Source organism: Gambusia affinis, linkage group LG09 (assembly GCF_019740435.1).
Source record: "Gambusia affinis linkage group LG09, SWU_Gaff_1.0, whole genome shotgun sequence".
Classification (NCBI taxonomy): domain Eukaryota; kingdom Metazoa; phylum Chordata; class Actinopteri; order Cyprinodontiformes; family Poeciliidae; genus Gambusia; species Gambusia affinis.
Window position 1 is genome coordinate 4,524,279 of NC_057876.1, and position 14,315 is coordinate 4,538,593.

General features: G+C 38.8%; 1 protein-coding gene across 4 annotated transcripts in view; it reads left to right on the forward strand.

Annotated features, from left to right (window-relative positions):
• Nucleotides 1-14,315, forward strand: part of il1rapl2 (interleukin 1 receptor accessory protein-like 2) — a 425,357-nt gene that overhangs the window by 273,758 nt on the left and 137,284 nt on the right. For 3 of the 4 annotated variants that reach the window (XM_044126534.1, XM_044126533.1, XM_044126535.1), the window contains 2 exons: nt 7,649-7,818; nt 10,839-10,942. In XM_044126534.1, the coding sequence (XP_043982469.1) occupies nt 7,649-7,818; nt 10,839-10,942 (274 nt within the window). Of the gene's footprint in view, nt 1-809; nt 905-7,648; nt 7,819-10,838; nt 10,943-14,315 lie in introns of those variants that run through there. The other variant, XM_044126536.1, reaches the window with a different exon arrangement.

The following is a 14,315-nucleotide window of genomic DNA, read 5'->3' on the forward strand; positions in this document are numbered from 1 at the left end:
TGCAACAAAATCTTATTTCTTTTTCTTTTCTTTTTTTTTTAGATGGAACAGACACCTTTCAGCAAATATAAAATGTTTTATTTGGTTGGATGAAGCACAAAGTCCTGCAAATCTCAAGTCTATGCTCCAGTTATAAAATTTGTGTTTCATCACCTCACACCTCAGGTAGATACTGCATGTATAAAAACATTGAAGTCAGAAAAATATTGCTACAATATACTTTAAATGTCTTCCCACGGGCAGTTTTAAAGCTCCAAAATGGAAGTATTAGATGCACCAGACCGGAATATAGGAGCACTACTCAAGACTTTACAGCTCTGGTCAGATGAGGCCAGAACTGAACCATTTTATTCTGAATACAAGATTTAGTGGTGGCCACCAAACACCTGTGATATAAACAGTTTAAAAGGTGAATTTATCAATATGTTCTGCCACACCTAGCCACTTGGGGAGATTCATAATCTTGAAGTGGCCTGAACTAAAAAATTAGTTTGATACCTGTGATCTAGGTCTTATTCCACCCCAAAACTGTACCAGGACTTGGAAATTGTAGTGTAATGACAAAATGCAGTGGTGTGACTGAGCTTGAGCTAGTTTTTTTTGAGTAGTCTAACATTTAAGTATGAAACAAAGTTAGTAGAGCCATTTCAAAACCCTGCAGTTTTAATTGTAGTGAAAGGTCATTCTGCAATTGAATTTGAAAAAATAATGCTGGATTCACTCCTCAAATTCCACAAGGGGGCTCTCCAGCTTACCCTACGTTGGTTTAAGCGACTTAACGGAGGACCGGAAGCGACCCGACTGTGAACCGGAAGTGACTTTAGGTCACTGGAGGCTGAAGCATAGGAGCTAAATTAACCTTAAAATTACTACTTACTTGCGTTTTTGCGGATTGCCCAACGTGGTGAGTTGATGTCGCATGTAGTAAATTGTTGAGAGAGGTGTTTGTGTTCTTTATGTGGCTTTGGATAAATAGGTTTAAGCTAATAAAAACTCTAGTGGTTAGCCGCTAATTAGCACAATGCTAGCTAGTGTTTATTGCATCGTGGGGTTTTAATACCGATGTTATTCTATATAAAGTGTTCATAATTTGTTGCTTGAACCAAACGTAATTCGTGATGGCATCCTCATATGGTTTGATTTAAATGTTTAAATTTTGTGCTATTTTTTGTTTACAGTTTAGCTGGCATGTAATGCACCAGGCAATGAAATAACAATAAGAACAATGACAAGTCAAAATGCCATTTGTAACTTTGTATGTACTTTGACAACTTTGCAGCAATTTGACTTGATTTTGCTTTGGTTCATCACATACCATTCCAATGAAATACATAATATTATCCTACTGCGAAATGATTAAATGTGAAAAATTTTAAATGTCCTAGATCTATAACTACGTTTTCAAGCCGGTTTTACCAAATTTCCATAGTGGCAGGGCAATAGGCTGCAACAGAAAGGAAAAAGTAACGTAGCTGAGAGAGTTTAATACACAAAATAACATAAAATCATAAAACCAGAGAATATCAAAGGTAAATGTCTTCCTTTAATCTGTTCTCTGCATATTGTTCTGCTCATACTGCTGGAATGTGTCAGCATTTTTTACCTGACTTAAAGCACGATGAATTAGCACAAATCTGATTAGTGAGGCAAATCACACTCTTGCGTTTAGCTAAGCAAAACTGACAAGACAATGAGTACGTTATTATGATCTGGTTAAAAATATACCCAGTTGGAGTGACGACCTAGCAACTCTTCTCAGGGGAGACGAGTTCAATATAAATCATATGATCCTGGGTTTATGTTTTTCTTTTTTTCTTTTTATTAATGTGTTCTTTTGGTGTACTGAACTGAATATCATACACAACTTCCTTCCTAATACACCAGAGAGTCTTGTCTTCCTCCACAGAAGCAACTTGTACAGGCATTTCTACTCGATTCTCTTGCTGGCTGTGCTTCCTTCTGGACAGAAAGTGGTAAAACGGTACAGATGGTCTTTAAACATAATACATTTTGCTCACAAGCCAGTCCTCACTATCTCTAGATGTATTCTGGCTCTTTATTAAAGCACTGGTAGTCAAAATCAAGTTTAAATTGGGTATTGTTCTTCTTTTGGCTCTGTGGCTGACGCTCAACTTACTTTTTTATCAGTCGAGCCCCTTGAAACGTAGGCGCGCAACGGAAATTAATTAAATGTTTCCTTAATAAGTTGGACTTATTAAGTCACATGTGAAGTGAAATGGACAATAAAGTTTCTGAAGTATAACATTTATTCACAGGAAATTTGCCCTGCTCCAGTTGTGACTTTAGATGCACCCCTTCTCCAACACAGCAGAATCAAATGAACAGCTCCCCACCGGGCTTCAGCAGGGCCAAATGACCTGCTGATGAGCGGATTAAGCCGTTTGATTCAGGTGTGTTGGTAATAGGATGCATCTAATGGAGCCAGGAAAGTTTCCCTTGCCGTTTTCAAATAATGATTTCACTTATTAAAGGAGAAAAGCTAACCAAACCAACCCTGGCCTATGTGAAAAAGTAATTTCCCCCTAAGCTTGATGGCAGCAATCACTGCCATCAAGGCTTCATAATTTACAATGAGCTTTTAAATTGCTGTGGGGGAATTTTGGCCCTGTCTTCTTTGCAGATTTTCTTTTCTTTTTTTTTTTTTTTGTTCAGCGACAGTTGTGGGTTTTCAAGCCTGAATGGTCTGATTAGGGTGACTGAATAGCAAATTTATTTATTTGAAAATCTTGAATTTGACTAGGCCACTTCAAAACCATTTCCAACACAAAAACCTGTCCTTGCATATTTTTACCCTCCTTCCTTTGCCAAAAGAGAGCACTGGGAGTGAAGTGGTATTGGTTTCCATTTAGCAGGAACTTTTGGTTGAAGTGTTTTAACATGGGTAAGTTATTTGGGTTAACCTTTTTTTGCCTTAATGATTGAAATCATTTCTTAAAAACTGCAGTTTGTAGTTATTTTTGCATGAAATAAAAAATTGTTTATCAGAAACGCATGTGACAAAAAACGGTGAAAACAAAAACCTGTGAAGGGTTAAAAGCTTAACTTTGTTGTAACTTTTTTTTTTTTATTGTATGTGTGATTTAACACTTAGGTTGTTTTCACATTTTGATATTCATCTTTTCTGCCAAGTTAATAGCCGTCAGACTATGACGTCATTAAAACAAACAAGCGAGGAAAGAAAACTTGGAGATGGAACGTCTTCTATCTGCACCTTGCCACTAGAGCCACGTTTCCACTGAGTGGTACGGCGCGGGTCGCTACGTTTTGGTACGTCATTTTGTCTGTTTCCATTGTAAAAGTGGCTCAAACCAACCATACCCACTTCAGGTTTAGGCCCATAAGCAGAGTTGATTAGTAACTAGTTACATTTACTCTATGAACCTTTTGGAAAAAATGACATTCATATATATTAAATGACTGATGTTTTGGTCAGTTACTCAGTGCTTGAGTTGCATTTTTACCAAATATTTTTTCACTTTTGACTAATTTCTTGGACAGCTACCTTTTACTTATATTTTAGTAAAAATACTTTGAAGTATTGCTACTTGTGAGTACAATCTTTGGCTCCTCTACCCATCTATGTCCATATCCCTAGGTTACGATACCTTTGTTGTATGGACAGAGGTGGCACGGTTAGGGTGGAGCAACTGTCGTCATACAACACCACCCAATGACTGGGAGTCAAAAAAACATCACTGATTGCAACAAGCACAAGACCCACGAGGGTCTTACGTCTTGACATCACACTACTACAATGCAACATTAGGCATAGGGGTTTGATCTTGTCTGCCCAGTGAGAGTGCAATTGGTGGTGGTAATGCCGGACCATGAAATAGTGTACCAAACTACAGCGAACAAAAGTTTGAAGATCACAAACCGATCACAATTCACAAGAAAAAGTAGACAAAATCACAAAAACCTGCAGTTTGTGTTCCTGCACCATGGTGCTTCAGTAACTCCAACCATCTGGAAACACGCTCCAGTGTCAGTGCAATGCATACGTTGGGTCAAATCATGGGTTTGTTCTTTCTTTCTTTTTTTCCTAATATTTTACTTCTTTATTCAGCAACTGTGTTTAGAAAAAGCTAAATGTGTGCGTGTGTGTCACTGCTCTTGTGAGAATGAATAAATTTCACTGTGTTTGGTAGCATTAGACAGAGGGCAGATTGTGGTCAACTCCATCTATTCAGCCCTGATGTATGTGTGTGTTAATATGAGGTCGAGCGTTTTAGTGTGGATTGTGTGTGTGCGTGTGTGTGTGTGTGTGTCGCGATGCTACGAGCCATGTTTGCTGATAGATGCTGTTGTTACTCTATTCCAGTGAATGAAGGCCGTAACCCACACATGCATTACCATATTCATACAGCTCGCAAAATAGATTGGCTCTGTGTGTGTGTATGGGTGGGTTGTGAGGGTGTTTAGCTAAGCTTAGCACAGCGTGACTTTCCTTCCTTTTGTAAGGGTGGAACTTATTTTAAAGGAGTGATTTTGAAAATAGCAAACATACTGTCATGTATCTACTAACTTCACACACACCACATGTCCTGCAGACGTATATAAAAAGGTCTATCTAAGCTAAAGCCTATTCTCGTAAAACGGGTTAAAAAAAGAAGAAAGTAGTGCTCCGAAATTGAATATCAAACCACTGGCCAAAACGCCTGGAGCTCTTTCTCTCCTTTTACCTCTTCTCCTTTTTTTTTTTTTTCTCCTTTTGCCTCCATTTTTCCCAAGGTATAGACAGTCCTGCAGTGGTGATAGACTTGTGTGTCCGTGTCTAGCTTGGCCCCGTTGGTGAGTGTCTGGATCATTACCTCTGTGCTGTGTGTGTGTGTGTGTGTGTGCTTGCATCTGTGTGTGCGTGGGTGGGTCAGGTCAAGCTATTATTATGGCAGCAGCTGTAGCGGTATTGCAGGGGATTGTTGGAGGCGTGCAGACAGACTGCAGGCTCTGAAGGACTTTACGTTAGAGTGACGGGCCTCGGACCGAAACTGCTGTGATCTGCTCCACCTATACCGGTCACACCGCGCGGTCCCTTGAATCACATGTGTTACCTATGTTTGTTATTTTGGGTAAGATTGTTTTAATAGATGGAAGAGGAAAGAGATGTCATCTGCAGTTTGGAGTGGGGGAATAAGAAAAACCAAACAGCTAAAAATTTTGAATGAATTTTATAGTGTGTGTTTTTTGTGGTGGAGGTTTACTCGATAAAGCACTTAAGATAAAATGGCACAAATAAATCTAAATATTTTAGGTTGGTGAGCTACCTGTACTTTTATATCCCTCTAAGAAAATCAGATTTGATTTTATTAGAAAAGATTTTTTTTTTGCTTCGCCTCCATTTTGCCTCCATTCCTGAGGTTTTCCTATCGCTATCATTTACCTTTTATAATTACATAACGTTTACAGCGTGTATTAGCAAAGTAAAAGCGTTTTGGGTGTTTGGTTCTGCTCCTCTGCATGTAAATGTGTGCGCTTTGGCCAAAAACTCCCTCAACTTTCTCAGTCTCTGAAAGTTTTCGCCTTCATCCGGGGTTATTTCCATTCTGCCGTCCAGGGAGCATTCATATGCAGATAGAGCCGATGGGAATGATATATCTGCACATGTTCACACCTCGCCCACATCCCTAATATGTCTGCTCACGTGCACACACACACACACACACACAGATGCACCCACTCTCCCCCTGGTACACTCGCATACACAGAAACTCCCATGGATGAGTGCGTGGAGAGGCGAAGATAAATGAATTATTGGCTATTTGCTGTTGCAGCTGTGTCGGGTTATGTTGTTTTTTTTTGTTGCAGACGTACTGCTTTGTGGGTGTGTGTGCATGCAGGGGTGTGCGTGCGTGTGTGTGCTATTATCTCCGACCTGTGTTAAGCAATGTCCAGAAACAATAGGGATTAGTCCAGTAGACCAAACTGATGTGATTTGCTATTAATGTGATGCTCCGAGGTCATCCTGTGTAGGTCCGAATGTGTGTGTTAAATGCTGAAAAACAGCCTACAGATCAACAACTCTCATTCACACATCCAAAATCCCAACCACACGCTAACTCAGGCTAACGCTAACATACGCCAACTCCTGCCACAACAGACGCAACCCGGCGAGTTTTTAAAAGTGACGTCCGACTATCTGTCGGCCATGTCGGTTATTAAATCATTCCTGCGTGCATTAGTGTGTGTAGAGCACGGGTGAGCGCTAATTTGCAAGGGTGAGGGAGTGACTTTGTGTGCTATAAATCTGCCTGGGTGCGTGCCGCGGCGCTAAATCTCTCCTGTCACTGCTATGACTTAATGCCTGCTGCTAGATCTATAAATGTTACCAATTAAGTGTGTGGTTGTAAATTCCTACAGTAAACTAATGGAAATGAAGCCTTTAAATCTTTGACCGTGACCCAAGTCATCACAGATTAGACATGACACATTTTACAGAGTGATAAAACATGTTTACGCTGCCGTTAAACGAGGAGGTGTCAGAGGCTATCTGCAACCGAAATCTAACGGAGCATTTAGGAAGTGCAGCTGAGGGAGTCTGGTTAAGATCTGCTGCAGGAGTCAGATATCTTCTGTTATCTTTTCTTGATATAAATGTGTATATTTTTAAATGTTTTTAGATTAACATCTAAAATACCTTACAGCATGTTTCCTTACCTTTAACGTCTAAAGACTGTGTAAAGAATGTACACCAGGTACTACCTATCTTCCAATCTACCTACCAACATTCGTACCTACCTAATAGACTTATACTTGGCAAATGAAGGCCTGGGAACTAAAGCTTTTTTTTTTTTTAAATTAACCTTTTGGCAGAATGATGTGTAGGAACCATGGATGAAGTAGTACGTCCCTCGAAACCGCATAACATGAAGGGCTGAAAGAAGAAGCTGGAGGAGCGAGAAAACAAAAGATTAGAAGAGAAAAGAAGAAAAATCTAGAAGAGAAGAGTAGACGAGTGGAATGAGGAGAATGCAGGAAGTCCATTTGGGGAATCGCCCTTGTCATTTTCGGTGTTGACCTTTACATCTCAGCTTCTTCCTTCCCCATGTCTTCTGTCTACAATTTGTTTTTTTCCCCCCTTCCAGTTGACCTCATCTTACCCACCGCTGCATACATTCCTCTTTCATCTCTTCTTTTGCCTTAGCAGGCATCGCCCTTCTTCTTTCAGAACTCTGAATGTTTATGGACCTCTTCACCTCATATTTTTCTTCCATTATACTTCTTATTATAACCTCTTCATGGGTTCAAGCTTTAAGTTGGATTCTGATATGTTTAAAAAAAAAAAAATATATATATATATATATATATATATATATATATATATAGTTTACAACCTATTTTCAGTCTTTGATTGCTTCTATATTGAAACACAATACCGCGAACAATTTTCAAAGAAACAATATTCCCCGTCACATGCATTTGTCTTTTTCTTTTCTTTCCCTTACATCCCCTAATTTATTCCAGCATCTGTCCATTTCATTTTCCATATAGTTTATTTTTCTCCAACTCATGCTGGTATTTTTGATGACTACTCATGTTTGCTGTCAGAAACTTTGAGAGAGCAAAGTTGCAGAGCGGTGTGCACATTCAGACACATTCAGACTCTCTGCCTTCTTCCTCTCCCTGCCAGTGGACGGATGCATAGACTGGTCGGTGGATCTGAGGGAGTACCACGTCCTGGCCGGCGAGCCCGTTCGGGTCAAATGTGCCTTGTTCTACAGCTACATACGAACCAACTACACCATGGCCACCAACGCCAAGCTGCGTCTCATCTGGTACAAGAACAAAGGAGATGCGGAGGTAAGGCAGCCCCTTCAGAACTGGAGACCCAAAAGACGACGAGAACCGAGGCGTGAGAAAATAACTCAAAGTGCTTTGCAGAAGTATTCATACCTCCCATTTATTCAATTCACAAGTAAAATGTGTTTTCTTGGGATTTTTTTTTGTGATATATCACAGGTTTCTAGGACCACATGTGTCTATTTTGGCTCTTTAACATGAATGATATAAAACAAAACATTAAATCTCAAACACTGTGCTTCAGATATTAAATACAATTTAATAAATTTAAATATAAAAGTAATAAAGTGCTGTTTTTTGTTGACTTTTGATGCAATATTCATGCTGACACTAATACCATTTTTAACATTAGGCCACAAACTTGTGCTTTTCCCCAATACTTTATAAAAAGAATATATTCATTCTCTCTCTTTTTGTAATTTGATGTTCTTTGTTGTAAAAACTAAAGGTGAATTTGAAATTCTAATTTCTGTGAAGAAGTTTACAGAAGTAAAAACCTTTGTAGACTTTTTTTTTCAAAATGTCTTGGGAGTTAAACAAGTTTGTACATATTTAGTACAGATTTATTTATTAGTTTACTTTGGCATTTCCATTGACATTTTATAGAATAAATGTTTTGCTTCAAATGCGGCAAAACCAGCTGATTCTAAAAAGTATTAGCTCTCAGCTGCTAAATGTAAATGCAGGCTGCACCTTTCAGACTTTTCATTGCTAAAAATTTATGAAATTCATGTGTTTTCCAAACTTCTGAATTATGCAAATAATTTGAATCAGTCTGTCACGTAAATTTCAATGTGGCATGCCAAAAGTGTCAAACTTTCAAGAGTTTGATTCTTTTGCAAAGTTCTCTTGGTGGAAAAATCTGTCATAAATACTGTCAAAAATGTTAAACTCAATTCAACTTTTGATATATTTATGTACTTGCTGTGATAATAATTGGCCTTTGGGACATGAACAAACCTGAAGCTGAAGCTGAAACAGTGATTTCTTCAGGTTTATGTTTCATGCTGGGACAACTGATGGACTCTCACTAAATATCACAAAATATCCTGAAACCTACAGCAGCTGTTCTTTGTTGCATCTCAAATAAAGTGAAATAGTCTAAGTTAAATCCTTTTTTTCCCCATCTAATTTACGTAGTAATCTTCAGTGTTGTAGAAAGTACTAAAAAAATGTACTTAAGTAAAAGTACAAATACACGGACAAAAATGTACTCTAGTAAAAGTACCACATTAACATTTTTACTTGAGTAAAAGTAAAAAAGTACTGGCTTTTAAAAATACTTAAGTATTAAAAGTAAAAGTACTTCCTGAATGCATTACCTAATCTCTAAAACAATATCATTAAGTGTATCTATCATATTTAATTTTAATACATGAAATATGTGCCATTTTAATGAACAATGTCACAGATAGAGCATGTTTTTAGTGTGTTTACTCTGTGACAGTTTAGATTTAGATTTGTGATTCTATGCATCATAATTTCAGGGATGGAAACATCCTATTCTCACATAGCATGAACTTCAGGTTTTTGCCACTAATGGCATTTATTTTGAAAGAAATCCAACAGAAAGGGGATGGAAAGAAGGTGGATGAGGGAAACATGCAACCAAGGAGCCACTTAGTGTTGTAGTGAAGACAAAGACCAGCACCCTGCGCTACATGACACAATAAAATGAAGTGCACCTTTCAAAACTGCTTCTCAAATTGATTTGAAAAATCCACATTCCCATAAAAACACCTAGATATTAAATACTGAGAGCTGAAATAAATGTAACCAGTATCATTATCAATTCAAACTCTTCTTCATTCTGCTTTGCTTCCATCTCTGTGGCACAATCCGCAGTGGTTTCCTACCAACCCTAAAAGATAACGCCCTGGGTGGTTGCCCATGTCACCCATGTCAGAAACCACAACTGTCTGCTCCATTAAACATAGAAATTAAGGCAATGCCCCAATGGTAAACAACACTCAACTATGAATACTGTCCAAGGTGCAAGAAGCAAGAAGTAACCAAGTAGAAGGACAATGACTGTTCTCACCCTGTATGCCACCAACACAATCAAAGAGCAATGAGCAGCTCTGCGTTACACGTTCTTGTTTTGTTTATTGGCCAATTAAATAAAATAATAATAGCTACTGCAGTGTGTGCAGAGCGTCACAAGAACAAAGAACGGCTCTCAGTGAGGCTTCAGTCCTATAGTACTTAGTAAAAATCCGTCCAGAAGAATCAGATTGTTCATCACTATCACTATATAGCAGATTTTGGTCACAGCGTTCCCCCATATATGCGACACCTAAAACACTTCCACACAATAATTAAACGCATGACTGACAACGTTTTTTCATCGCAGATGCATCATATGTGTCTCTGTACAGCTAGTTTTGCTAACATCACGTCCACATAGCTTACCTTCCTTTAAGCTTCCTTTCCAAGTGACGCTAAAAGTCGGACGAAGTTTCCGCCGTCTGAAAGTGAAGCGCTGCTGATTTTACATGTCGCCAAAGCTTATGATTTATGTAGCGAAATTCTATTACTGACGATTAGACACAATCATCTCCCGCTTAGTGGAAACCACTGCGCATGTCTGGGAGCTCAGCGTGCGACTGAAAGGAGGCGATGGGTGACAACAGTAATTAGTAGGTCAAGTTATTGCTTGGATTTACAGCGCCTTGTTAAGTCCCTGAACTTCACATTTTAACGAAAAAAAAAAAAAAAAGCGCAATGCGACTCGGATGTAACGAGTAACGCGACGGTTTTGTAGAAATGTAGTAAGTAAAAAGTACAGATACTTACTGTAAAATGTAGTGGAGTAAAAGTCGAAAGTATCCATTATTAAATATACTTAAGTAAAGTACAGATACACGAGGATTGTACTTAAGTACAGTAACGAAGTACATGTACTTCGTTACTTCACAACTCTGGTAATCTTCTTCAGGTTTTATCATCATTGCTTTTGGGTCAAAATAGATTTTTTTCCTGAACATTCAGCTTCTTGTTATCCTTTGTAATGTCTGCAGGAGCCTATCATCTTCTCCGGTCACAGGCTGAGCAAAGAAGACGACTCCATCTGGTTTAGATCTGCTGAAGTGGAAGATAACGGCTTCTACACGTGCGTTCTAAGGTACCGAATCTGCACGCCGGGGAAAGACTTATGCTCCACCCTGGAGGAAAAACTCTGTCTCGCCGTCCCAGACTCTCAGAGGAAGCGTGATTCAGGGTCATCTCTGGGTCAGGTAGATGCATTGCTGATGACGCCTTGTGAATGCCACATCCAAACAGCTCCTCTGCCTGGATGGGGAGCAAGGTCAAAGTACGCTGAGCAGAGGGGCGTTTCATTTTCCAAGTTCGGGATTCAGACTGAGCTTAATGCAGGTGGTGAGACGGAATAATCATGCTGAGGTTCTGGAACGATGAATCCTTTTTCTGGACCAGTTGTGACCAGATTCACTGCTTTGTTCTAACGTTTAATGGAAAAAAGCGGCAAAAAAAGGCAAGAGTGAGCTAGTCATCTGTTAGTTTTCCCCTGAACAAGTTTTCTACTACTTGTATGCATGTGAAGTGGCGTAAGTTTCCATTACCTGCTTTCAAAAAAGTCAGATAGTAGCTTTCATTTTAATTGGCTGGAGGATGGCAGGAGGTTCCTGCCATCCTCCACTGTCTTCATATTTAAATCAGAAGTTTACAAAGTTGGACATAGTGATTAATCATGATTAGTTACAGCACTAGAGTCTGATTAATCTGATTATATTCTTTAATCATTTGACAGCTTTGTTTTTTTATTGGTCTAATATAAATTTCTTATCTTAATTATTGTGTTTTCATTAGCTGCAAGTGTAGCTAACAGGAAAGAAGGCAAAAACAGAAACATCAATTTGTGTCTAATTACTCCAGGTAACGTTTCATAATGAGTTTATATGTGGACGTAAGTTAAGGACAGATTTATTTTCTAAGTTTTTCAGTCTGAGATTAGGCTTCTGCTTTAGAAAATGAATTCATTAAGTAGAATATTAAGTGCCGTAATTTTGTCATTAAAACAAACAACCTCTTAGGCTATAACATTTCTTTGGTTTTGTTTTCACACCATAATTCGTTCTAAAATAGTTTTTTTTCTTCTTTTCTGAAGCAAATCTTTTCTCTAAACGTGCGACAAATGGGTTTAATCTGCCAGATGGAGGAAATCCTGCCAGTTTTGCAAATTGTTCATTCACAATATGGCTGCTGGCAGGGCAACAGGCTCTGGCATGGCTACTGTGGGGCCACTTCAGGGACATGTCTGTGTGTTTGTAACTGCAGTGGCAGAAACCTATGTAGAGCAGTCAGCTTTGTAGCCGACAACAAAGCTTTTCTTCTTGTTTACCTGCAAGTGAGTGACGGGTGTTTGGACAAAAACTGAGTGGAAAACATTCACAATGGCTCGTATAGTAAATGAATCAAACTCCTTTAGTTGCATTACTTGAATAGACTAACTTAATTGTTTCAAACATTAGTAATGGATTAATCTTTCCATTAATGTCAAAAGATCCCCCAGCGGTGTTATGTAAAATTAACTTTTTTGATCTTTACATTATGTTATTCCCTCATCAAAACATGCCTGTGTTGCTTTGATTCTGTCATGGATGTTTGAGAATCCTTTAATCTCCATGGCAACCATTCACTTGTTCAAAAGCTTCCCTCTCCCCCAGCAACTCCTTCACTCAGCTCCTTCAGACTAGCCAGAAGCAATTAGCAAACACCTGCTAATTGCTCATTATAGGAGCCACTTCTCAGTGAAACACTGGAAGAAATGTTGTTAAAAGGTTATAGGTGAGCCATGTTGATATCTTCCTGAAATTTCAGAATGAACAAAAGCTTCTTAAAGAGACAAGAGGCCCAATTTCAAGGCATTTTATTGCAAAGTCATACTTAATAATATGTAGCATTTTTGAACAACGGACATTAGTTACTTCATTATGCTATAAAATGCCACTAAGTGCCTGGAAAACCCGTAACACTTCCCCATTAATGCTCCTCCCATTCCCGGTCTTTGGTTCTCCACGTCTTCGACCGGTTCCCTCTTTCCCTTCATCCGTGTCGTCTTCCTCCCTCCTCCTCCTCGACCCGCTCCTGTGCCATCCTCCCACCTATTCCTGCCATAGCCTGACACCTATCCTCCGTAATAAGCTCTCTCTCTCTCTCTCCCTTTCAATACTTCTCTCTCTTGCTCTCTCAGCATGACAACCTAATTAGGGCTTGGTGTCTGTCATTGTCTCAGGGCCTCTTATTAGCGCACACACACATGCAGGGAAGCAAATTACCTCCTATCCTAGCAGGGAGCCTCTGACTGGATACGGTTATATTACTAAAAGGCCGTATCCAGTGTATGAAAGCGGGTAGTAAAAGGGCCGTGAGAAAAAACCCGAACATTCAGAGCAATTTATTGCTCTTGATTGATTTCTGTTGCTGTTGCTTTAAGAGCGTTGACATACGTTTCCTTGTTTGTACCCTTGCTACAATAGAACAAAAAGAAACGGCTCTGCCAAGCAGATTTTGTTTTGCTTCCTGACTCCCTGTGCTGACTGGCATCTGTTGAAATTGGATTAACAAAAGGAAAGTGAAAATACCGGAAACTCTAGGAGGTTGTAATTAATAGTTCTTGATTACAATTTTCTGAGAAACTGAGTTTAAAGTTAGAAAGGAGAAACATGTTCACAAATGTAACGTCTGTGTGTAGTAGAAAGAGATGGGGCCAAAATTACCACAAAAAATTGGCAAAAGCGACGCAAGCCATTATTTTAGAAAGAAAACTAGAAAATTCTTTCATACATTTGAGGTATGCAGAATAGATATTTGGCAGGTTAAAGGTCACAATGTGTAAACATATCTGAAAACATTTTAAGGAGAAGTTATCAGTCTTACAGGAATCCATTTTGTAGCCACTGTAACCTTGGTAATTCATACTTAAGATGCTAAAAACAGGTCAAAAATGTCTGCTCCGTTATCATTTTGTCATTTTTAAATGTTATTGAAATCCTGTTTTATAGCAACAAGCCATAATCTTGCTCATATTGTAGGAACATGTAGAACTACGATAAACTGGTAAACGTTGATCAAAATTCTCTGTTTTCCAATTGTAAATAAGAGCACTCAAACATCACGTGGAGTTCCTCAAGCCTCCATTCTACAGCCACTTTACTTTTTTAAATCTCCATAATCCCTGTGGCTCAGATTATGGTATACTACAATCATCTCACAGTGTTTCTGCTGATGACACAACTTCAGATCTCTTTTGCACAACTTGGCTATTAATTTGCAGTTCCTTGTTCTTTTGAGTTGATCACACACTTCAGTAAATTTATGTTTGCTCACATTCTCGTTTGTAATATTTTCTGGATGTGGATTTGTTTGGGGTATTTTTTTACTGCCAGTTTCTATCAGTTTTTTCTCCCAGTTTCTGTGTTCAGTGAATTAGCAGCTCTCCCTCATCCAGTAATTGGACTCACCTGCTTTGCATTCCA